The following is a 23,318-nucleotide window of genomic DNA, read 5'->3' as shown; positions in this document are numbered from 1 at the left end:
TGCTCACATCTATACAGTTCGGGCTCCTCGCTCTCTCGCGCGCGTCTACTAATATTTGGCCGACTCCTTCGGCTCCACGACGAGCCCCTTCTTCTTTAGAAAGGAGCGGGCAATACCTGGCGCCACTTCCCCGACCGCCTTGAAAATGTGCGCCTTCTCCGGCAGCGACTTCGCTATGAGCTGTTCGATCGGCATCCACTCCACCTTCCGGAACTCCTGCGAGGCGTTCAGCTCAGGGGGAGGGATGAGAACTACTTTCGATATGTTTTCAGAGGGTGTGAAGAAGAGCAGAATACGCTGTTTCTGGCCGATATAGCCAAAGCGGCGCAGGTTGGCGTTGGCGGTGAGGGTGTAGGCGAAGTTCATCGGGTTCCCGTTTGGCGGCGGGATCTCCTGGACGAAAGTCAGGTCTTCCGGCTTGAGTCCGATCTCCTCCTCCACCTCTCTCAGCGCCGCCAAGATGATGTCAACGTCACTGGCCTCGATCCCACCCTGCACACATTGGAAGTGGTCTGTCTTCATACGCTGGCACCCCAGGAACTCCACCCTCTCATTAAAGAGGAAAACGCACACGTTTGGGCGATACATGATTGGGCAGAGAGGGGATCAGAGCACGCGCGGGGAAAAGACGAGAGGAAAGTGAGGAGAAGGTGGCGGTAAGAAGGAAGGCGGGTGAGAAGAATGGCGCACGGCAGCAGAGTCGCCCGCACAGCAAATACAGCAAAGAAATAGACTCTAGTTGATGGCCAGCAACTAGTGAAGCAGCAGCAGTAATAAGGAAAATAAGGTCAGTGGAGGTTTATGGGTGACTGGAACACGTCCGTTATGCGAAGTGCAATGGGCCTCTCTAATGCAGCGGTATTAGAAGGTCGAAACAGCTGTCAGCCGTGTGTGTGTGTGTATGGGGGAGGGGAGGGGGATAGCAAACAGTTGTCGGTGATAAATCAATATGATGCGCAGGGGCCCGAGTACCGCGAAACGAAAGTGAAGACGGTGAGCGACTGCAGGAGGGCGAAGCACCTGGCAGCGCCAAACTACCGGACAATAACAGGCCGTGACACGGATCATACGCAGCAGCAGATTTGCCCCCACCCCCCGTGCCCCGCAAACATTTATGCACAGCAGGCGCAAGCACCAAGAGAACGAGGAAAGAGGCAAGCCGCTCACAAAAAACAGCCCACACACGCATGGGCAGTTTATGAAGTGGTGGTGGCGAGACACAAGAGAAAGACAAGATGAGGCAAGGGGAAGAGCACAGAGGAGGAAATAGCTGCGTTCGGTGCCAGCGGTCATGTCGACGACATGAGTAAACCACAGGCAACTATTGAATGACCGATAATGGTCGCGTGCACACGGGGCAAAGTGGTGACGGGACAGCAGCACAGCTGCTCACTTTTGGCCACCGCGACACAGCAGCATGCCCTCCGGTTGCCTAAGTGACCGTTCAGTTGCACAATACACCAGGCGGTCACATGTGGCTATAGGAGAAGGAGGAAGGTGGGAGTGAGCGCAGCGTCAAGGGTATCATCATACGTCGCCGCACGCATACGATGCCGCCTCCACGCCCCGTCCCGGTCTAGTGTTTGCGCTTGTACGTACGCGTCAATGTGCCCTCATTAAAGGTTAAGCAGTGAGCACACATACCGACAGAGCGCGAGCCTGACAGAGCCACTGTAACTGCCGGACCCCTGAACATTACACGTGATGAAATCTCTCCCTCTTCTCTTCCGCTTTCCCATCTGTACCCTTACTTATTCTGTGCGTTCCGAAGCCGTGGAAGACAACCGGTCCACACAAAGCGAAAGAGGGGGAGAAGAGAGTACGGAAAACGGAGCAGAGCGGCAGGAACGCAGAAAGCGCACACGCATGCGGAGCACAGAAAGGTGCGCACGCCTTCCATTGCAAAAAGGCTCAGCACTCTCGTGGATGGCGTAATGCCGCCAAAAAGGCTTCCTTCGACGCTATTTGTTTCTTTTCCATCACCTTGTCAGACGTCATCTTCGCCTCCTCTCTGTCTAGAGCTGCGCTCGCCTTTCTGGACTGCGCTAGTGAGTTGAACAGCTGCACCACGCCCATGGTAGCTACAGAGCGGAGGCGATACTCGTAGTCGTGACGGCTTTGATGAGGTAGCAGCCGACCGTGACTCTGACTCTTGACGGCCTGGTGCAAAATCTTCAGACCGACCGCCTCTGCAGTGCTTCGCTGCACCGGCGCGTCCTTCTCTGGCACCACTCGCTCTCGCTTTCGCTTCCCTACGACCTCTAATGCCGCTTTGACTACTTGAACCTTCACTGAGGAGGAAGAGGCCGCTGCCTTGTTAGGCTTCGACACGCCAATGCAAGCACGCGCAGCGCTGCCGCTGCTAGTGAGCTCAGCGATGCGGCTTTGCAGAGTATCCTGCGCTAACTTGGGACTTCGCTTCACGAGGGAGACCACCTTCTTGCTCTTAGCCCGCTTGGCTGCCTTGCTCTTTTTTGGCTTGGAGAGCTTGCCAACGTCGCCGCGGAACTTGCCACCCATTCTTTGTAGTCCTTGAATGTGGGCTTCTGTGTATGGGAGATAGCCCAGCTACCTTGTGGCGTGAGGTAGGAAGTGCGTGCGCTAGTGCTAGAGGTGGTGTCTGGTGGGCGATTGGGGTAGGGAGCAGTGGGACACACAAAGCCCACGTGAGTCGAGAAAGAAAATGGGAAAGATTCAGTGAGACAAGCAGACGCGAACAGCTGGCGTTCGCAGCGAGAGTGCACAGCAGGAGTGCATTGCCAACAGCGTGACAAAGCATCCAAAGGTGAGCAACAGCGCCATCAAAGAGTCTCCACAGAGGTCTGGCTCCGCTGCTCCATCAGGCAAGGTGACCGTGTGCCACCATCACTCCACCGATCTTCTTTGATATCGCCCACGCTCTTGCGATTTGCGGCGCAAAGACAACGCACACCCGTCTTGAGTCGTGAGGCCGCTGAGAGAGACAAACACACATGCTCCACATTGCCACCTGGCAGGGTGCACACGTGCGCGAGAGCCTCCAGCGAATGTGCTAGATGCCACCCGTCACCGGCTCAGTAGGTTCCTTTGCACTCCCTCTTCCCTACAGACTTGAGCAAATCGCTGCATGGGTATCTCTGTTGCCTATTTTTCCTCCTCGTCGCCAACCAGAACAACCGTTGCAGCTGGGATGGCGGACGACGCGAAGGAAGCTGTGCAAAACCGCATGGTTAAAGACAAGAAGGGTGAGGTGCTCGTGAGGAATGCTGCGCTACTTTGCAACGCCTTCACAGAATCTTTCTCTCTCTTCGCCGCTTCGCGTCACCGCACAGCCTTTAATGTACATCTATCTTCAGCTGTGTGCTTTGGCGCGATTGCTGCCGCCGCAACCGCCGCTGAAAAGCGCCGCCGACTGGTCGAGCGGAAACACGAAATGGAGAGGCACGGATGGGCACATCCTCAGGTGACGGTTTTCCACAGCAGGATCGAAATTTGTCCCCATGTGACATAGATATAGCCTTTCATTTCGTGCGTAACGAAGGAGCCAAAGTTCTTGCCTACCACGCAGTGCCACACTCCCTTGTACTTCTTCACAAACTCACGCTTGATGTGCGTCGCTACGGCGTTCTCGAGGTACTCCGTCTCGAAAGCTTCGATGATGACGTTTTGCGCCTCTTGGATCATATCTTTTGGCATGTCTGCATTGTAAGACATCTCAGAGTACTTTAGCGGCATGATGATGCTCTTCCGTGCAATCAGCACTCGAAACAATGATGTATATAAAAGCAGCACGAAGGAGTAAAAGTGATGCGATGGCGCCGGCGCCTGTCGAGTCGAACAGCTGACGCGCTTTCGAATCACCGAGAAGCCCTCTGTTTTCTGCCAAAAAGGCACACAAGAGTCCCCCCAACCACACACGCACACACCTTTGGGAATCAGCGGGCGCTCCGCGATCGCTGCTTGGAGTGGTCAGATACAGAGCAAAAAAAAACGGTCAGTCGTCCCTTTTCCCGCCGGCTTCTTTCGACGATGCGATGACCTAACTGCTCTGCTGTACCTGTCGCTTCTTCAGTGACGCTCCTCTTGTGTGCTCCTGCGCAACGTCTCCAGCAGTGAGTACGTATTGAGAAGAGAGAGGAGGGAAGAGTGGAGTGGGATGCGAACGAATGGAAAGCCATAAAATATGCAATGCGCATCATCATCGGGCCCACTGTGCGGAGACACTTCACGTAACAGAGCATTCGCTCCCTTCGTGCACGACTTCCTTTACTCATGGCCATTCCGACTGACGCACAATTGTGCATGCATGCCAGCATGTATATCTCCTCCTTTCTTCGGCCGTCGGCATGGCCTACTACGATACCACAGATACGCCTTTACATCGCGGGTAAAAGCGCAACTCTCACACCATATTTCACACTGGCGTGCTCCATCAGACAGACAACACTCTGCGATGAAGCACGCCCTCCCCCCACCGCCCCTCACGCGACCCACCCAGTCGCCCTCGCTCCGCGGGTCGCCTCACAACTGCTCACACTCTGCCGGTCGCCACGCGATGCACCCCCTCCCTCCCTCCCCCGGGGTGGCACAAGCGGGTCCGCTGCTGCAGGCAACTCCCACCGAGGGCCATTCAGGGGCCGGCATCGCACATCGGTGGCGATGGGCTGCACGGACCTCCCCACCCCCGTCGGCACCTGGCCCTGCGTCACCAGAGGTCACTCGGCATTCGCACGGATCGGGGGTGCTGCTCGGCTTCCTCGCCGAGGGGGCTCTCGGCCCCCCAAAAAAAACACCACGCGCACGAAGGCATGCGTGTGTCCTCCCTCTCGCCATCGGAGTCGCCCTCGCAGCGAGGCGTACACAAAGTACACGAATTTGCGACTTTTCGCGAGGACTGAGCGATGCGCATGCGCAGCACAGATGTTTTGAGGCAACGCCGCTGCAGCGCCGAGATCCTCTTTGCTGACTTGCGGGAATCGACTTCGGCTTCACTGCTATTCATGGCTACGGTGAAAAGTGCGCTGCCTCTTGACGGCGCAAGCATATTAAAACACACGAAGAATCTTTATGATTGCATGTGCGTGCCGATGAAAAGACGACGCCTCTGTTTGTTCTTGGTGCCCCTGCGGCATCTGCCGAATCCCACGCTGAAGGCTGAAAGAAAGCGGGCGCGAAAGGCAGAGGCAGCCCATGGGCCACAGTGAGCTCGTAAAGAGAGTGTTGAGAAATGGGAAGAACCCACCTCAGCCACATACGCGCGCACACACAGAGATGAGAAAAGGGCCCTGAAGTCGTCAAACAAAATCAGCTTTTGAAGGAAAACGATGCACAGCAGCCGAGACAACTGCAGATGTGAAGAGATCGAGCACAGGACAAAGAGAAGCGCGAATCAGCCAGGCACAAAAATTACACACCACGATGAAGATACCGTTCACGGGGTGTGCGTACCCGCGCGCTTGCCCTCACCTGCGCTCTCAGCTCTTCGGCGAATCGTACGACGTGACTCTGAATAAGCGAAGAAGGGGGCACACAAAGCAGACAGCGCATGCCGTCGTGGACAAAACGCAAGGAGCCTTTCAGGAGCGGTACCAAAAGTCAGCGCGGGTAAATTGGGAGCGAAAAAGAATCTTCCCGCCCCACCAACGAGTGAGGCAAGAAGAAATGGCCTGCGCCCCTCTGTGCGTCGTGCCGAGAGGACACAACGCCGTAGCGAATGCCCGCAAAGTGCCATACGGTTCCCCTTGGAACGTCCGGTCAGAAAGGCATGTTGCAGTGGCAGCTTCATCACTTCTTAGGCTCGCCGATCATTCCTTGCGCAGCGCCAAACAAATTTATTGGGCTGTTCCCATCGGTGATGAGGTAGCCCTTGAGGCCAAGGCTCCCCAGCAGCTTCACCTGCGTCTCGGGACCTGCGCGTGCGATGGCAACCAGCGTGTCACGGCCAATGGCTTCGACCATGCGCCTCACTTTCTCCGCCTCCGCTTCCGCCGCCGCTCGTGCTTTGGCGACATCCATCTCATTCTGTCTCCGGGTGTACTCAAGCTCCAGCTCTTGCCTCTGCTGCAGCTTCTGCAGCTCTGCTTCAGCGGAAATGCGGTAAGCTTTCGCCCGCATCTCCGCCTGCTGTAGCTCAGATCGCACCTCGATGAGTAGAGCTTCTGCGCGCGCACTCGCCTCCGCGACGGACTGCCCACTCGCCTGCACCGCTTCGCTCTGTGCCTGCAGCTCCAGCCACTTTGTCCTTGCGTTCTCCACTTCGATCTTGTCGATGAGTTTTTGGCGCTCCAGCTGCCCTTTGGCCTCCTGATCCTTCAGCTCGTTGCCATGACGTGCAGCTGCTTCTTGCGACTTGGTCGTGATTTCAATCGCGAGCTGCACGGACTTCTGCAAGCTGTCTCGCGTCTTCTCATCCGTCGGCTCCGACGACTGAACGTCGATGTTCGTCACCACAAAGTCGTTTGCGTTGAAGCGAAGATTCTTCTTCGTATCACCAGTCTCGTCGACACCAAAAACAGCAGTGCGAATGACCTTGGCAGAGTTACGGTGGAAAGAGTCGAAGTCCTCGGCAGCGACGGCGCCGCGCACACGGCTGGCGATGGTCTTGCAGCAGTCGCCGATGAAGTCCGGTACTGAGAACGTTCTCTGACTGGGGTTGGTGCGATCGATGTCGAAGTACCAGTTGTACGAGAGTCGAAGGCGTAGTCGAGCATGATCGGAAGTCTCCACAACAATGGTGTCGCTGGAGAAGCGCGGCCCGAGAAAGAGCTGCAGCGACTGCAGCGAGTTCGGCACCTTTGGTGCGCCACCACTAAGTGAAAGCACAGTGAACTCTTCATGCGGGGCCAGCATGACAAGGTTAGGGCCTAGCACAATGCGCGGCTGCTTCTTGCGGTAGTCGTAGATCTGCACGGCAGCATTGTGCTGTACGTTAAAACGAACAATCCGGTACTTTTCACGGTGACTGACGAAGGCTGGATTGCGCTCGCTAGTTTGGATGCTCCCGTTTGGGGACTCGAGGAGCTCCTCGACAGCAAGCGGCAGGTGCTTCTCCCACAGCACCTCGTTCACGTCCAGCATGTACGGCTTGCCAATAACTGCACGCACCTCGCCCGTTGTCGTGTTCATCACGTAAATGCCCTCGTTTTTGTCCAGTGCCATCACGCGCCGGTGCTCCAACAGCTTCACTTCGTTTGTGGGCGTGTACTCACAGGGGCCGCGCACCATCCATCGACTGCCCGGCTGTCGCCTCTCACCTCTGTCATGGTACTCAGAGACCGCCTCCAGCAGCAGCGCCTCTTCCTTCCCGACAACGAGCACCTGCTCGACGCCACGCGGCATCGTCTCCCCTGGCTGCAGGAAAAATGTGCACTCGCCACGGCGCACAACCGTCTCGCCAAAACGGTTGTGCCCACTGGCATCGACGGGATGGTGAATGATCACGTACTCCTTCGCATTGAGTGAGACGGCGGCGACGTCGGCCACCTTCGTCTCATAAGCATCAACGATGTGCACCGGCGCATCCTTCAGTGTCACCTGCCACTGCTCCCCTGCCCGTCGCGCCTTCCCATACACATCGGTGAAGCTGCGCACTGCGCTGAGGCGCAGCGCCTTGAGCTCGCTGAGTATAGTACCCTGTATCAATGATACGACCGCTTCCTCCACGGATGGAAGGTACGCACCCAGTGTTCGCACCAGCCACTTTTCCCCCGCCACCCGAGGCACCCCACCTCGATCGGTGAAGTCGACAGTCGCCTGCAACAGCAAGGCGCTGTTAGGATGAATGACGATTGCCTTTACTTCTTCCACCACCACCACCTCAACACGCGGAATGTAAGTTTGCGGTCCAGGCACCATCCACTCGGTGCCCGCTACTACAAGCTTGCCGGCGTCTTTGAAGTCGCGAACGCATCGCACGTGGAGGCCCGTGTTGGGCGGTATCAGCTGCAGCTTCCTCACACCCTGTCCGTCCTTGGTCTCCAGTTCTTCGCCAGGGTACAGGGGAAAAGGCTCACCTTCGAAGCGGATCTCAGCGTCGCCTAGGCGGAGCTTCACCTGCCCCGACGACTCTAACACCATCGCCCCCGCCTCATTTCGTACGCACGGATTCTTTACAACACAGTAGTGACGCGGTGGCACAGACACGCACGGGCGCGGGTCAAACAGGCATGTCTCATGCTCCTTCCGTGTGTAGACGACGGGGCCGCAGATGGTGCGAGTGACGTTAGTGTTGTTGTCCAAGATGTGGATGTATTGGTACCGCTTGATGCGGATGACGGAATCGGTCATGGCGCACAGTCAACGGATCCTCCAGCCCGTAGAAAGAATAATTTTAGAGCTCGAAAAGAGACTTGCGGCAAAGCGAAAGAGAGTGATTGCAACCGCAAAGCACTCCCTCCAGCACTCCACAGCAGAGGCAATGCAGGCAGTTGCTGTAGTGTCCGATTCTGCTGTCTTGCTCCGTCGTGTTTTGTGCCACCTACCGTATCCTCCTTTTGGTGCTCTTGATCAGATTGCTTGCCCTGCTTGGTCCCAACGATTTCAGCAGCTCTCAGTACCCGTGAAAATGAATCGAAGCAGACGGAAAAAGTGGAGAAAAAAGAGGCTTTGGTATCTCCGCAGAGCGCACACCGGCGCCTTCTGATTTCTTTTCTATTGGCAGAAAGTAATGTTGAAAGGAAAAAAAAAGAATCGGGCGAAGAGAATGAAAAATGAGTGTACAGCTATGCGAAGCGGCAGGAACGCAGCATCCGCGAAAGAGCTGAACTTACCACATCCTATACCCCACCGCAACACGCGGCGGTGGCGGAAGAGGGAGCAACATGGAAAAAGATGTCCATCTTTCTACAGGGCTTCTTTTCCTTCCCCATAGCGCAACCGACCAGCATGACAGTCACGTTTCCGTCCTCCTGCGCATTCGTGCGCTACTGCGTGCAGGTCGCTCAAAAGACTGTATCTAACAAACGAAGAAGAAATCCACTTGGGATCTAGGTTGGATATCCGCAGCGAGAGTGAGAAAATGAGACACAAACCTATGATGCCCTACCACCATCCAGCATCAGGGCACCCGCGCACACCTGCACGTCCACGCGCACGACCCCTCTCCAACAGCAGCTGCAGAAAGAAGAAAAGACGCACATAAAGAGAATTACGTCTTTTCTTTCTATTTCCTCTATGGCACCGCCTCTTCGTACGTGTGCGAAAGCGACGGAAAAGGGGGATGAAACACATCGTTAACGCCACTCCGTCACGTCTCGTCCGTGTCTCTAGACCGGCTATCCAACAACAGCTCTCGAGGACGCGTGAAGGTAGTAAGCGAGCGTAGGGCTGGGGAGACACCCCAATGGAACGAAAACAGTACAAAGTGGTTCTTCAGCGCCGTTCGATCACATCTTTGTTACGGCTCTTGCCACCCTTCCCCAAGTGCCCCCCTCTCTCTCCCTGAAATCCTTCGCCGAGCTCTCCACGGAACTGGCACAGAACGAAAAGCACTTCGTCGTTGCTTGGGCGAGCTGCGCCCGCTACACTCAGGAACTGACAGGTGCCGCTGTCTGGCGGGACTGGGACTCCTGATATACTTTTCGAATCAGCTGCTCTCGATCTTGCACTGCGAGCTGGAGGCGCTCTGTCTCCGCATGATGCCGGTCTTTCTCTAGCCGGAGCGCATGTTCCAGTTTTCGCCGCACTGCCTCCGCTTCTGTGCGGAGGTCCTCTTCGCGGGCGGCGGACGCTTCCTGCTGCTTCAAATAGCCCTTGATACCTTGTGCTTGCGCATGCATCTCCTCTTGTGCGTGTGCAACATCTTGCAAGTCAGCGTAGAGGTCCTCAGCCCGAACAGCAACCTTCTCCACCACGGTGTACAAATCGTTCATCTGCTCAACCATTTCCGACGGTGGTAGGAGGTGAAAGTGTGGCAGTGCCGCACGTGCGCGAGCCACAAGACTGCCCATGCTACTCTGAATGCTGTTACACTCCTCCCGAAGAAGGGCCAGTGCGCTACTTACACGCTCTCGCTGAGACTCTAAGGCAGTCACCTCGGCACCTAGGACAGACTCTTTCACGCCACTGAGGGCGGAAATCGGGGGGACTGCTGCCTTTCCCGGCGGCTGAAAACTGCGGCCTTCGAGCTCTATCGGAAGAACCTGCAGCAGCTCTATCTTCTGCCTGTCCTGAATGCCTGACTGGCTGTTGAAGGAGAGAATAGGGATGGCGCCAAGGCTCTTCACCACCACCGCGCCGAGCTCCTGCTTCCGGCGCGCGCACAGTTGCCACGCCGCCATAGAGGCAATGATCTGACCGCCCTGCGTGAGAGAGCAAAGGTGCACCAGTTGCGAGACAGCCTTGCCGTAGTAGTGGTTGCGGTACGCGCCGTTAAGCGGGATACCAGACGGCTCCACGTAAGCCTCACCTGCGTGGAGCGCCATGGAAACGCGAAGCCCTCGATACAGCAGCCGCCCGCCCTCCGACCGCTCCTCCTGTCCCTCCGGCAACTGCAGAAGGGGAGCCGGCCAGGGAAGTCGCAGCAGCCATTCCTGTGTTTCCGTGCAGAAGCGGCATGCCGCCGTCCCATCCGCGAACGCAAGTAGCATCGACACATCGTCACTGTAGCATTCGTGAGCGCCGTACTCAGCCATCTTCAGACGCAGTGTGCTATACAAAAGCTGTACGGCAGTCCGCAGCAGCTCTGGGTCCGCAGCCCACAGAACCCGCCCCTTTGGAATGCACAGGCACACAAACACAACATCATGCAGCGGCGGCGGCACCGGCGCAGGGCCCCGACGCAGAGACTCCTCCAAATTGTCGCTGAAAAAGTACAAGCGCGAGGTGAAGCTGCGGACGGTAGCCTCAAGTCGACTCTGCTGGTCCTCGAGCTCGTGCAGTGCACACCGCAGACGCTCCTGGCTTTCCACGAGTTGATCAAGCTGAACCGTGCTGGGAGGCTTGGCGCCGTAAAGCGGCGCCACCTCTCCTAGTGAAGAGAGGTCCTTCAACTGCACCAGCTGCGCCACGCGATACGCGATACGCTCCACGTTCACCTTGGAGTCTGGATCTTCGAGGAGGAAGCGCGGCGCGTACAGCTCCGGTACCTGCTGGAGCTGTGTGCCAGCCGGATTCGTGGCCAGCTGGGGAGCGGCAGCGATGAAGCTAAGGTAAAAGGTGTCCAGGTGCGAGAGGATGTAGCTGTTCCAAAGCTTCTGCTTCTGGAGCAGCTCCTCCTTGTCAGCGAGCAGAATGGCAAGTTTTTCGGTGGTTCTCTTGGACTCCCTTAGCGCTGCCTCCTTCTCCTGCCGCTCCGTGGCTAACTGGGCCTCGTACTCCTTCCGCTGCTCCTCGATGCGCTGCTCCGATGACCGTAATCTTTCCTTGTACTCCGTTTCAATGCGATGCACCATGTTCGACGACTGCGCCTCCACTTTCCTGTAGTGATCCTCCAAGACCTTGTGCGACTCACGCACCGACTTCAGCTCTGACGTAACCTCATCGACCTTTGCTGTGAAGCGGGCCTCCACAAACTCCACCTCGCGTACACCAGCTGCTTTGACATCCTCGAGCTGCTTCTGGAAAGCTTTGGTCAGCTCGACGCAGCGCTCAGTGGCGAGACGTGCTTCGTTCTTGTGAGCAAGGGACTCGTTCTCCGCCTGCGAGCGAAGGAGTCGAATTTGGCTCTCGGTGACCGCCGCAGCCTCCTTCTTTTCCTTCTCAAGCTCTTCCACACGCCGCTGAAGCGCATCCACCTCACACTGCTTCTCCGCCAATTGCAACTTGGTCCTCTCTGTCAGAGAGTACTCTAGGAAAAGCAAGTCGCTTTTACTGTTGCTCAGCTCCGTTCGCAAGTTGGAGCACAGTCGCATCAGCTCCTCGATTTCTTTCTCCTTCAGCGCAATGGTTGCAGCGTGCCGCTGCTGGTCGACCGATCGCCATGGCCGCTCCAGGTCAGGTCGACAGAAGAGCTCCTCACCCCGTACCACGCCGGTTAGAGTTTTAAGATAGTTGCCGGGAATCCGCTCCGCTCCGTAGACGCCTGTGGTCTTCTCGTTGGCGCGCGACTGCATTGTTCTTCTTTACCTATAGCTGTGTGTGATCGCAAGGGGGAGAAAGCATCAACTGCGCTGTGCCGTGATTGTGGGCGGCCAGTTTCCAATTTCGTGCCCGCCAACACCCCTTCTGAGGAAACAGTGAGACGGAAAGAGAAGGCGAAGGCGCCGAAGCCAGCAAGAGTCCGGTGCAGGGAAAGCGACAAGGAGTGAGGAGGAGCACTCGAATGAATGAGACGCGTATTCGCAACACTGCACAGCAGGCGCGAACGGAGTTGGGGCCGAATTCGAAGAAGAACGAGATCAGAGCGCGGCACGGTTGACAGAAAAGCAGAGTGAGCGATGATGTATGTGCCTCGGCGTACACCTCTAGCCTTCCCCTTCCAGCATCACCACACGCGCCTTGGCTGGCGCATGAAACAACCTTCAAGAGGAGTGCGCCTTTGCACGTGCTTAGCAGTTCCCTCATTAAGATTGTCCGCGGAGCCTCTCTCTGGGAGGGGGGGAAGGGGGCTAGTCGTCTCCACAAGCAGTGGAGGCAGCACAATAGAGCCTTGAAGCTGTCGAAGATGACGTACTTCTGCAAGGGAAACGTACATGTGCCGTGCAATGGCCTCTACTGCTTCGACTTCACGTTTCCAACATTGCACAGAGACAAGAATGACTGTACAAAAAAGGAGCCGAGCAACGAGAGACTTGGGTAGTGAGGGGGTCAAGATTACATGATGGTCGTCTCACCGCTTCACAGAGCAGAGAGAAAAGACAACAAGAAACATACATAGTCGGTGGTAAACAGAGTATTCAGTGACACAACCGACACAGAAGCGCTACACCACTCAGGTCAAGTGTTTCAAACTACCGCCGCCACATCCTCCCTGCTTTCTCTCCCTTTTTTCGTCGGCAACCTCGAGGGTCGCTATATACTATTTACATCTGTCGCTGCTATAAGAAAAAAGTAATGAGAGGTACGCAAAGGATACTCATTTGGGTGGAGGGAAGGAGACCGTAAATGATACGCGCGCAATGCTCCAACTCGAAAGACATATAATGTACGAAAGCCACAGAAACGAGGGGAGTCGAACACATACCCAAGGATACAGGCAGATGTAGCGGCACGCACAAAGCCCACGCCAATGCAGACGGAGCAGACCAAACCACAACAGAGACACGCTGCAGACACGGAAGCGGCTGACTACGAGCATGATATGCTGTGAACTTCGAGTGTCTTGCGCAGTCTCCCCACTTCGTCCTTCAGCGTTCGGATACTCTCGTTCCGGCCGAGCTCGATGCGCTTGAGGTCAAGCTGCAGGGTATCGATTACCTCCACCTGCTCCGCAATGCGCGCCCGAAGCCACCCTTCCGTCTCCTTCGCAGCCGCCTCCTTCAGTGCCATCTCCTTCTTCACCGACCGAAGTTCCTCCGACACCAAAAAAAGCTCATCTGCTCGGCTGCTAGCCAGAGACACCTCTACATCTTGGCGGTTCGGAATAAAGTTCGCGTCTAGGATGCCTCGTAACCGCTCGATCTCGCTCTCCTTCAGTTGCCGCAGCTGCTCATACGCCTCCTCCTGCTCCATCACACGTATGCGCAGCTCTCTGATGGTGGCTTTGAGGCCATCCATGTCGGTAAGCAGCCGCTGCTCGTACATATGCCGCTCTCTCATCTGGGCACTCTCAGCATCGTTCATTCGCTCCAGCTCATGCATGGTCCGCTGAACGGTGTCATTGTGTCGCTGCAACTCGCTCCCATGCTCAGCCCGTTCCTTATCGATTTTGCCCTGCAGCTGCGCGATAGCCATGCGACCGTTCGCCACTTGCGCGTTGAGAAAAGTGACCTTGTCAAAGTGCTCCCGCTCCTTGCGCAGCAGCAGATTCTCCATCTCACTGTTCTTCTTTTGAGACGCCTCCAGCTCTACCTGGCACTGCTGCAGCTCCGCTTGCGTGGCCGCCTGGGCCGCCTCCATCTTCTCCAGCGCGGCGGCGTGCTCGGCACGCATCGACTCCAGCTCCCGGTGCAGGTACTCAGCATCAAACTTCAGCTGCTCTGTAAGCTGCTTGTACTCACGCACTTCTTCCTCGTAAGCCTGTCTCTCTTTCTTTGCCCCCTCCATAAAGTTGTGGAGTTCACGCTGGCTTTCCGTCAGTTTCGCCTCCAGGATGCTCACGTCCTCTTGCGCACGACTCGTGCGGCCACGCTCTTCGCAAAGATCCGCGTCATATTGCCGCTTATCTGAATCTATCTGCGTATTCAGCAGCTGCAGAAGCGTCACGTTCTTGCGGTCCTCTATCTCCCGCCCCTCCAACGCATCCTGCAAAGACTTGTTCATCGCCAGTGCCTTTTCAAGCTCCCGCTCCAGATCGCACACCTTCACCTTGAGCTCGTGCTCCACTGACTCTCGCAACTCGCACGCAATCTGCAGCTGCCGTTTGCTGTCTTCCATGCTAACCTTTGCCTCGCATAATTGAGACCGGAGGCACTTCTTTTCATCGTTATGCAGATTGCGCTCCGCCTCCAGTGTGCCGCGCAGTTGCTCCACGTGCGTTGAGTGACTCGCACGCTCCTGCAGCAGAATACCATGCAGTTCTTCCATCTCCACCTTTAGCAGACTTTCCTCATTCAAAAGCGCATCGCGCAGTGTACTCAGTTGATAGATTTGGCTATCGTAGCTAAGCCGATCATCCTGCATCGCCGCCGTCACACGGGAGAGCTGCTGCACGATCTCGTCAATGCGACGATCCTTTTCGGCCATGATTCGTTGCTGCTCATCGCGCAGAAACGCCAATCGCTCCTCTTGCTCATCGCGCCGACGGCGTTCACTCTCTTGCTGTTGAAAATCCTCCGCCTCTGCTTCCAGGGCGCGCAGCTGAATCAGACGAAGTTCCTCAGCCCTTGCCTTTGCCAATAACGCCTTTTTCCCCTTTCCTTTTTTTCCTGCCATCCCTCGCACACAAGCGCTCAAGGACAAGAACGAAAAAAAAGCTATCGGCTTTTTCTTCGGACTAGGCAAAGCCTGTGCTGTAGCCCCTGGGTTCGAATGCGTCGGTGTTCAAAACTACTGCGCTACGATCTCCGTTCCCTTGCTCATGCACAGCGAAAGGATTGCCGTGCGGCGGCCGAAGAACAAAGCGAAAAGAACGTTCACAGAGAAGGGGAGAGAAAGAGCGTTGAACATGAGACTGCGTCTACGGGCGATTTGTACGACATATGAGCTTCCATATCCAGTGGGCACATTCGCCACACTCCTCCTTCACCAGAGCAGATAGAGGCCCGATACCTCCGGCGGACGACTTCACGTGAAGTCGAGCCCATCCTTTCCACCGCCCTATCTCGAACATGGTCGACTTCCCACGGCACTCGCTCGCCAGTTCCGCGCGTATAGTTTAGCCTTCAAGCGTCTGCTAGGACGCCCATTTGCTTCGCCGCATTCACCCCACCAGTGAACACAAACCGGTCAAATGCTAACAAACGCAAGCGTCAAATGTACTTCCTTCTTTCGCACTTTTTGCTCTCTTCAAGGGAAGCAAAACACTCAGAGGAGGAGGCGCACCCATCACACTATACTTTTCACTGCACTTGGCAAGAGAATGAGATCTCAACGATTACTTCGTGTTTCACACATTTCTTTTACCCTGGCACAGCAGCTTGCTGCATACTAGGACTCCTCCCACTCCCACTAGTCTTTCCCTGCCCTCCTCATAAATACCTGGCCCTTCAAAAGCAGATGAAAAGACAGGGCAGCAAAGGAAGAAAAAAAACAGAGGGGCAGTTGATGCGAGACCGTGCCATTCGAAAAAAAGTGAACCTCTTCACTTACACGTGGATGGCCCCATCCTGATAGGGCACATTGATACGCACACACACAAAAAAAACATGCAACTACAAATGGGAAAAAAGGATCAAGTTGGTGTAGCATCCATATCCTTTTCTTTTTTCTGCTTCACCCTTCTCACCCTGACGGAATAAAGGAAGTCGATCAACTACGCAAGGGTAGTGTCCTGCAGGCACATGCAAATGTCAATGGAAGACTTACGAGCTTTTCAGATACTGCGAGAGCCAGCGGAATCCGTCGCCGTAGCCCACGTTCTTCACTACGCTGCACATGAACACCTCGAGAGGACGCACATTGGGGTCCGTCACTGTGGTTGTCTTGCCCGTGAGTGCACCACCAAGGCCCATCTCCATGACAAGTTGGCCTTCAGAGCATGTGCAACCTGGCATGTCGATCTTGTTGCCTAAAATCAGGAACGGCGTTTTGGCAAGCTCCTCCGACTGCAGCAACATATCAAGCTCGCTTTTTGCTTCCGGAAAACGCTGCGGCGTCGCCGCATCAACGATGAAAACAACGCCGTCCACCTTCGTGAAGTAGTCCTTCCACAGCCGGCGCGCCTGCTGATGGCCACCCATGTCAATGGTTTTGAGCTTGATGCCTCCCAGTGTCAAGTCCTCAGAGTTAGGATGGAATGTTGGGCGATGAACATGTACCTGATTTGTCGCCAGCTTACCAAGAAGGGTAGTTTTTCCAGCATTGTCCAGCCCAAGAAAAAGCAGCTTACCGCTTTTGTTAGACAGGCCCAAGTAGGACAGCCAGTCCCAAACCCAGCTAAACCAGCCCATGAGGATGCGTCTGGGTGTGTTTGTGTGTGTGTGTGTGTGTGTGTCTTTGTGTATGTGTGTGCGTGTTTCAGCTTCAGTAGATGAGCGCAATGGAAGACAAGACGGGTGTGAAAGCTTCCACTTGCAGCAAATGTAAAAGGAGAGGGAACAGAGGTGCAAAAGGAATCTTGAATAGAGATGAGTGGCGAATCAACAGCGAGACATAGATAAGCAACACTTCAGCCTTCGATGTAGACGCAAAAAGGGTCCTGCGCTTCACATACAGCTCCCCTCACGGCCATCCACACTCATTTACCGCAAAGCAGCACACTTGAGGCATCTAGTGAGTTGCGCCTCTGGTGGCAGCGCCGCTAATGCGCAGCCTTCTGCACAACTCCGTTTGGTGGCCGGCACGCGACCGCAGATAAACGCAAGGATACCCTCTGCAGCCGTTCGCACTCTGTGTTCCTTACTTCGAATGCATAGTTCATTTGCTAGTCGAACGTGGGCTGGGAGCACGCGTAAAAGGAGAGCTACAGGCACTTCGTAGTTATGTCCTGAATAGCAGCAAAAGAGACACTCCCCACCTCCATATCTACTTCCTCATCTTTGATCGTCCCTTTGGCCGTGGACGATGAGGGTTGCTCCACGGACGCTCGTTTTCCACATCCCACTGGCGAGTGAGGCGAAGTATCTTTTGCTCGATGTTCATTACAGTCTTCATATCAGAATATACCTTCATCGGCACTCCCTCACAACATGTATGAAACGTATCCTTGCTACTGATGTGTACGAACATTGTCCGCTTGCACGCTGGGCACCGCTTCAAAAGCACGTGGCTTGGCTTGAGCAACCGAGATGGATCGTCAGGGTTCTGTTGTTTGTATCTGCCACGAAAGTAACTGGGGTCGACCATCTGCGGGCGCCCATACAGTTGCAGGCCACCGGGTCTGCGCTTCCACGGATTGAAAGCTACCAGTCGAGCCTTCAGAAGCGTTCGTACAAACTTCAGCATGACTCACTACCGGCTTCAACGCCGGGAGCGAGCCTGGAGAACACATCAAAAGACGCGCGAAGAGAGAAAGATAGAGACGTAAGAATGTACAAAACACAATACAGAGAGCTCGAAAAAGAGTCTTGCGAGGTCTATGACTCCAAAATCGCCCACCAATGGTGGATGGGCACGGCGGTTACACTGGGGAAGGGCAGAAAGAACAATACGCAGGAACACCACGTTCGCTCTCATGAACACCTTTCCCTGGTAGGCACACCTAAATAAGCAGCAATGCAAGGTTTCTTCCTTTCTCGTTTCTTTTCAGTTGTATAGGCAGAAATCTACAAGAACAAAAACATGCATCTAAAGATGAAAAAAAAAGAAAGAAAACTTCGACTCTAGCCATCAGGACAAGATAGATAGTGGAAAAAGTTGAGGAATACAAACGCCTTCACATCGTTCGCTCACCAGAAGCGGTTGCGAAAATCAAACAGACGCTGAATGGCAATACTTCTACCTCTGATCACCTGAGGACTCTTCTCGTACGCGCTTCAACTTTGGCAACCCTGATAGCGCGCTATTCACTTCGCATGTCTGAATGGGTAAAATCGCTGTTTTAGCAACCTCCAAGCGCTGAATAGTGTCTGCGTCGATAGACGGCAAGCGGCCGCCTGTCCGTCGGCTCTTCTCAATCATCTCCTTAAGATGATCGAAGCATCTTACCCAATAATTGGCCTCCGCATTCGCTTTTCTGATCGCATCAGCAGCGCGCTCTTTTTCAACACGTCGCAGCTCTTCACTCTCGCAACGAAGTTTCTTAAGGTTCTCTAGCGCCTCCTTGTACTCACACTTGCGTTTCACTTCCGCATCGATTGCCTTGCGAAGCTTCACAGACTCTTTCACTGCTGCCTCACTACGTGCTCGCTCATTCTGAACATCATCTGCGGCCTCCCTCCGGAACAAGTCAAAGGAAGTCTTGTCCTCCTCAAATCGTCGCAGCAATGCTGCCAGCTGAGTCACTGCCTGCTCTTTCTCGCGGCGAGTCCCAGCGAGTTGAGATTCCAGAAGAGCCACGCGACTCGTTAGGGCCTTCTGTCGCTCTACAGCAGCAAGATCGCTTTTGTTCATCGATATCTTCGCTTCCCTCACCAACACAGACAGCTCCCGACACGTCGCCTCCACCTGCTCCTTCGAGGACTGCAGCAATGACTTTTCAGCCACCGATTCTGACAACAGCGAGGCGACCTGCAGCCGGATAACATCTACTTTCTGCGCCAAAAGCTCCTGTACCCCATCCATCTGTGCCATAGCGTAAGAAAAAACAGCCTCCTCCAAAGTGGATGCGCCTTCTGATAAAGCACACATACGCGCTCGTAAGTCAGCGGCAGCGGCCTCCTCTCTTTCGAATTCAATTTTAGCCGAGACCAGTTGCTCGCGAAGCGCCGCAACCATTGATGATGCGGAAGCGCTCTCGCCGCGCAACGACTCCAGTACAGCACGAAGCTCGTTGACTTCGTTTTTAGCAGCCAGCCCTTCGTCCTTTAGAACCGACATACGTTCAGCTTCCAAGTCCGCCTTCCTCTGCAGAGTGGCCACTTGATCCTCCAGTTCTGCACTCCTCCGCAGAAGCTTTCTGAGCTGCGTGTCTTTGGTACCCTTCTCGCAGGAGAGCTCTTCCGCTTCCTTGCGCAATGCGCACCACTCTTCCTGCAGACAGTCGCAGCGCCTCAAGAGGGTCGCGACTAATCCCTTCGGTGCCTCATACCAATCACTCAAGAAAGCTGAGAAGATCTTTTCCTTCTCAGAAACACACATCTGCAGAAACACCTCCTGTTCGTTCCACTGTACGCGGAGCTCCATCTGCGTCAGCTGCTGCCGCATCTTCTCGCTCGCCTCCGCTTCCTCAAGAATTTTAGAGTGGTAGACCGTGTTTTTCTCGCTTGCGGAATTGAGCTGGTCAGATAATTCCTTGATCACGGCCTGACGAGCTTCGATCTCTTTTTCCAGGTCCTTGATCTCTCGCGCAAAGGTGTCAGCTCGCTCGTCGGATTCGCTTTGCAGCAGCACCATCTCCTCCTCCTTGGACTCTACAAGCTGCCTCAGCTCCTTCAATCTCTCCATCAGCTCGGCCTTCTCGCGCCCAAGCTCCTCAGCACCCGCAGACGCCGCCTTCAATGCTTCCTTTGTCCGCTGCAGCTCCGACTCCAGCGATGAAAACTGAAATGACCACTCGCCGCCCTGATTTTCACTCTTCTTCAGTTCCATATTCAGTTGACTGATGGAGAGCTCGTGCCGGCGAATTTCGACATTTTTATCTCGAAGTTCCTCCTGCAGCTGCCGGTGCTTTTCCTTCAACTCATCTAGCGCTTTTTGGACGCTCACCTGGCTCTGAGAGAGGAAGTTCGAATCACGCTTCAGTGAGTCGATTTGGAGATTAAGGCGGTCTATCTCCTTTTTCGCGTCCAGAACATCACACTGCAGCTTTTCGTTCTCGCATTTGCCCTCCAGATTTACCATCTTTGCTGCGTTGATCCGATCGTTGAGTGAATTGATCGTCTGCTCTAAACGCTCCTCTGCCTCCACATGCCGCGCCACGGTAGCCTCGAGAGTTTTGATCTCGGTGTCTTTCAGGTTGATCGCCTCGCACTGTTTCTCGCCGGCCAGATCTAGCTTATACACAGTTTGCTCCAAGTCGCAAACCTTGTTCTGCAGCTTCTCTACCTGTGAGTGGAGAGTCTTAACTTCCACATCCATCCTCTCCCGCGTCTCTGCTAGTCTCATCGCGCGCTCCCTCTCTCTCTGCAACTGCCTCGTCAGTTCAGCGCGTGCATCGCTTAGCAGTCTAGATTCTTTCTCCAGCTCCTCGATCTTTGAACGATAAAGGCTAGCCGCCTCATTGAGTGCAGTCTGCTCCAATGTCCACTGTTCCTCAGCCTTGGTCCAAAGAGCAATCGACGCGTTCGCGTTGCGCCGGATTTCCTCCGCTTCAGCTCTCGCTTCCTGAGCTGCAGCTCGCTCTGCGGTGATTATGGCGTCGCGGTTCTCCACTTCTCTTTGGAGATTGTGGATTCGATCATCTAGCTTCGATGTCTTCTTAGCCTCCTCACCAAGAACTAGCTTTTCACGCCGAAGCTCCGCTTTATCTTGCTCTAGCTGAGCCACCTGGGCTGAAAGTGCTTTGCACTTCGCATCAAGATCTTTTGTCAGCGCTTTTTCCCGCTGCAGCTGAAATTCCAAGTGCTTCACACTTGCCTTCTCCATTGCTGAGGAATCCACGCAAAGTTCGCCAACCAACCTTTGGAGGTGAAATTCGGTTGCTATGGCCTCGTGTTCTATTGTCTTGCAATGCCCATGCAGCGAGCATCAAAAGTAGATTACGGCCCCATAGGCAAAGACCCATATTTATTCCAGAATTGTCGGAAAAAGGAGAGTGATGTTTCGAAGCAAAGCGCACGAAGGCGAGGGAACGCGAGTTCACAAAACTAAATCTGCCAACAAACAATGAACATAACGTGCCATTGCTCTTCGCTATCGCACGGGCCTTACCGTACTAGTGGTTGTGTGTAACTCCAAGCGTAACGAGCATTTCGACATTTTCATTCTGCTACAGAAGCACCCGCACGCACAAGGAGTGCTGCTCAGCTGGCAGAGCACAAGAAGGAGATACGTACTCCACCTTCACGCTTTGCGCAGCAACATAGCAGCCAACATAGGCTGCGCATCTTTTCCATCAATTTTCACTGCCCAAAGTCAACTTCAACCAAAAAGCCTCTCCCCCAATTTCGTTCGCTCTCAGAAATAAGCCATAAAGGTGCAACAGAGGAGTACGCAATATTTTATCGCCACACCCTTTCATGGGCTCCATATAATCACGGCATTGTTGACCCTTTAAATGAACACCGAGGCGGAGCAACCTACAACTGCACCTTACTTGAGCACCTGTGTTAATCGTTGGTACCCAGAACAACAACAGAACTTAGAAAAGATCCCATAGCGTGAGTACCCTTATACCCAAGTATAATTTTTCTATGAGTGAGAAAAGTCTTGCTTACTCCTTCATCGGCAACGAGAAAGAAACGCAACTCTAAGTGACATTTGAGGAAACCTATGGGGGGAAGCAACGGTCATGTATCTAGTACCAATCGAAAAAAAACACCCTCGAAGTTTTTAGAAAAGATCCCACAAGGGCGCCCACCTCCGTATTCGGCCCCGCATCCTCCATTTCCTGCACTTCCACGACGAAACCCGCCGCCTCAGAGGTCCTCAATGGTACATTTCTCTCTTTCACTACGTTCCCTAGCGATAAGGCATTTCCCCTCTATTTCATTGAACAAACTATCAACAAATCGGGTTGATAAAACCACCTAAACAGGATACGCTTCTCCCCAACCGAGAGAATCACCGAGACCCCAGCACCTCTCTTTCCGAGCGTGAAGACATGTCAAACGCAGAAGCTGAAAGCTACATTGGCTATGGCATCACATTCAGTGCAGTGAAAATTTGAGCGGATGTCCTCGCCTCCCCACAAGCACAGATCCTGAAATGGAAAGCTTATAATGCCCCTCCTGCGATGATCACAATACGTTTGAGAAGTTCTTCACAGAGACGAGAGCGCTTTGGTTATTCTCAGTCACTTCACCGCGTTCTAGAAAATAAATACATTACCCCCCCCTTCAGGAAGGAGGGCGGACTACCAAATCAACAGGGCACCAACCTGGCCTATCCCAAATCCATTTCCCTACAACACCACGTGCTCTTTCGACGATAGTGTTTCTGTGGCTTTTTACTTCAGCTACAGATAATTACCAACTGCCGCGCGCGCAAAGGTGACTGCAACGCCCTACCCAACCCATGGTCATCTCCCAACACACCAACGAATACACCTGGGCAGCAAGGAATCCTCCCCTACCTCAAAAGCTTAGGCATGCGAAGTAAGAGCGTGTCGGGTAATGTAGGGTGTGCTTGCCAATCGGACAACGGAGCTCGATGCGTTTTTTGCCCCGCCAGATGGGGGCGGAGGTGAACCGGAGGCCCGGCTCGCCGACCAGGCTGCACTGCACTGGACACGCGTGGACGCCACCTTGTGTGCGGGATGGTGACTCTACCTCTCCCCCTGCGTTTCCCACCGTCTCTCCTGCACACGCATGAGTGCTCTGCACGCAAACGGTGGATACCCGGTGAAGCAGCGAAGCCCTCTCGCCCTCCACGCCACCATCACCTTTCACACAATAGTTTCGGGGAAAAAAACGATCTGTATTGACCCCTACATCCAACCATCACTGTGAACCATGTCCTTGGACATTAAACATTCGAAGGCAGAAGAGGTGCGGCAATGCATCGAGAACCTGGGACGCCTCAGGGAGATGGGGGCCGTCGACGAGGAAACGTTTCGTGCCAGGGCGAGTGTGCTGATGGAGGTGATGGAGAGAGCAGTCACCGAGGGGAGCGCGGGCGACCAGGGACGTATTGTGAGCACCATCGAGTTCGACTCCGAGTGTAAAATCTATCCCTGGAAGGTCCCCATGCGACAGGTGGAACGCGCACGGACTAGGATACTGAAGGAGATCGACGAGGACGAGACGGAAGAGCGGATTCGACAGAGCTTTATCGTCCGGGCACGATTCCGTTCGCTGACCCCGGTGGAAACGATGCTGGCAGCATACACCATCTTCTCGGGAGACCGGGATAAGGCCACACTGGAACTCACCCACCTGATGGTA

General features: G+C 54.7%; 9 protein-coding genes across 9 annotated transcripts; all 9 read right to left on the bottom strand.

Moving 5' to 3' along the window:
* Positions 1-48: 48 nt before the first annotated feature.
* Positions 49-588, bottom strand: LSCM1_07685 (uncharacterized protein; the record flags this gene model as incomplete). Its single annotated transcript, XM_067325047.1, has 1 exon — positions 49-588. One exon carries the CDS (start codon positions 586-588, stop codon positions 49-51), a length of 540 nt encoding a protein of 179 aa, XP_067181252.1.
* Positions 589-1,911: 1,323 nt separating this feature from the next.
* On the bottom strand, positions 1,912-2,520 carry LSCM1_07684 (uncharacterized protein; the record flags this gene model as incomplete). The annotated part of the gene is made up of 1 exon (XM_067325046.1): positions 1,912-2,520. One exon carries the CDS (start codon positions 2,518-2,520, stop codon positions 1,912-1,914), a length of 609 nt encoding a protein of 202 aa, XP_067181251.1.
* Positions 2,521-3,438: 918 nt separating this feature from the next.
* Positions 3,439-3,714, bottom strand: LSCM1_07683 (uncharacterized protein; the record flags this gene model as incomplete). The annotated part of the gene is made up of 1 exon (XM_067325045.1): positions 3,439-3,714. One exon carries the CDS (start codon positions 3,712-3,714, stop codon positions 3,439-3,441), a length of 276 nt encoding a protein of 91 aa, XP_067181250.1.
* Positions 3,715-5,763: 2,049 nt separating this feature from the next.
* On the bottom strand, positions 5,764-8,265 carry LSCM1_07682 (uncharacterized protein; the record flags this gene model as incomplete). Its single annotated transcript, XM_067325044.1, has 1 exon — positions 5,764-8,265. The coding sequence occupies one exon, from the start codon at positions 8,263-8,265 to the stop codon at positions 5,764-5,766; it is 2,502 nt and encodes an 833-aa protein (XP_067181249.1).
* A 1,238-nt stretch (positions 8,266-9,503) lies between these two features.
* Positions 9,504-12,029, bottom strand: LSCM1_07681 (uncharacterized protein; the record flags this gene model as incomplete). Its single annotated transcript, XM_067325043.1, has 1 exon — positions 9,504-12,029. One exon carries the CDS (start codon positions 12,027-12,029, stop codon positions 9,504-9,506), a length of 2,526 nt encoding a protein of 841 aa, XP_067181248.1.
* Positions 12,030-13,203: 1,174 nt separating this feature from the next.
* On the bottom strand, positions 13,204-14,949 carry LSCM1_07680 (uncharacterized protein; the record flags this gene model as incomplete). The annotated part of the gene is made up of 1 exon (XM_067325042.1): positions 13,204-14,949. One exon carries the CDS (start codon positions 14,947-14,949, stop codon positions 13,204-13,206), a length of 1,746 nt encoding a protein of 581 aa, XP_067181247.1.
* Positions 14,950-16,037: 1,088 nt separating this feature from the next.
* Positions 16,038-16,625, bottom strand: LSCM1_07679 (uncharacterized protein; the record flags this gene model as incomplete). Its single annotated transcript, XM_067325041.1, has 1 exon — positions 16,038-16,625. The coding sequence occupies one exon, from the start codon at positions 16,623-16,625 to the stop codon at positions 16,038-16,040; it is 588 nt and encodes a 195-aa protein (XP_067181246.1).
* A 574-nt stretch (positions 16,626-17,199) lies between these two features.
* Positions 17,200-17,619, bottom strand: LSCM1_07678 (uncharacterized protein; the record flags this gene model as incomplete). Its single annotated transcript, XM_067325040.1, has 1 exon — positions 17,200-17,619. One exon carries the CDS (start codon positions 17,617-17,619, stop codon positions 17,200-17,202), a length of 420 nt encoding a protein of 139 aa, XP_067181245.1.
* Positions 17,620-18,111: 492 nt separating this feature from the next.
* Positions 18,112-20,859, bottom strand: LSCM1_07677 (uncharacterized protein; the record flags this gene model as incomplete). Its single annotated transcript, XM_067325039.1, has 1 exon — positions 18,112-20,859. One exon carries the CDS (start codon positions 20,857-20,859, stop codon positions 18,112-18,114), a length of 2,748 nt encoding a protein of 915 aa, XP_067181244.1.
* Between the last annotated feature and the right edge of the window lie 2,459 nt (positions 20,860-23,318).

This window comes from Leishmania martiniquensis, chromosome 5 (assembly GCF_017916325.1).
Source record: "Leishmania martiniquensis isolate LSCM1 chromosome 5, whole genome shotgun sequence".
NCBI lineage: Eukaryota > Euglenozoa > Kinetoplastea > Trypanosomatida > Trypanosomatidae > Leishmania > Leishmania martiniquensis.
The sequence above is the reverse complement of the archived record's forward strand: the minus strand, read 5'-3'. Positions and strand labels throughout refer to the sequence as shown.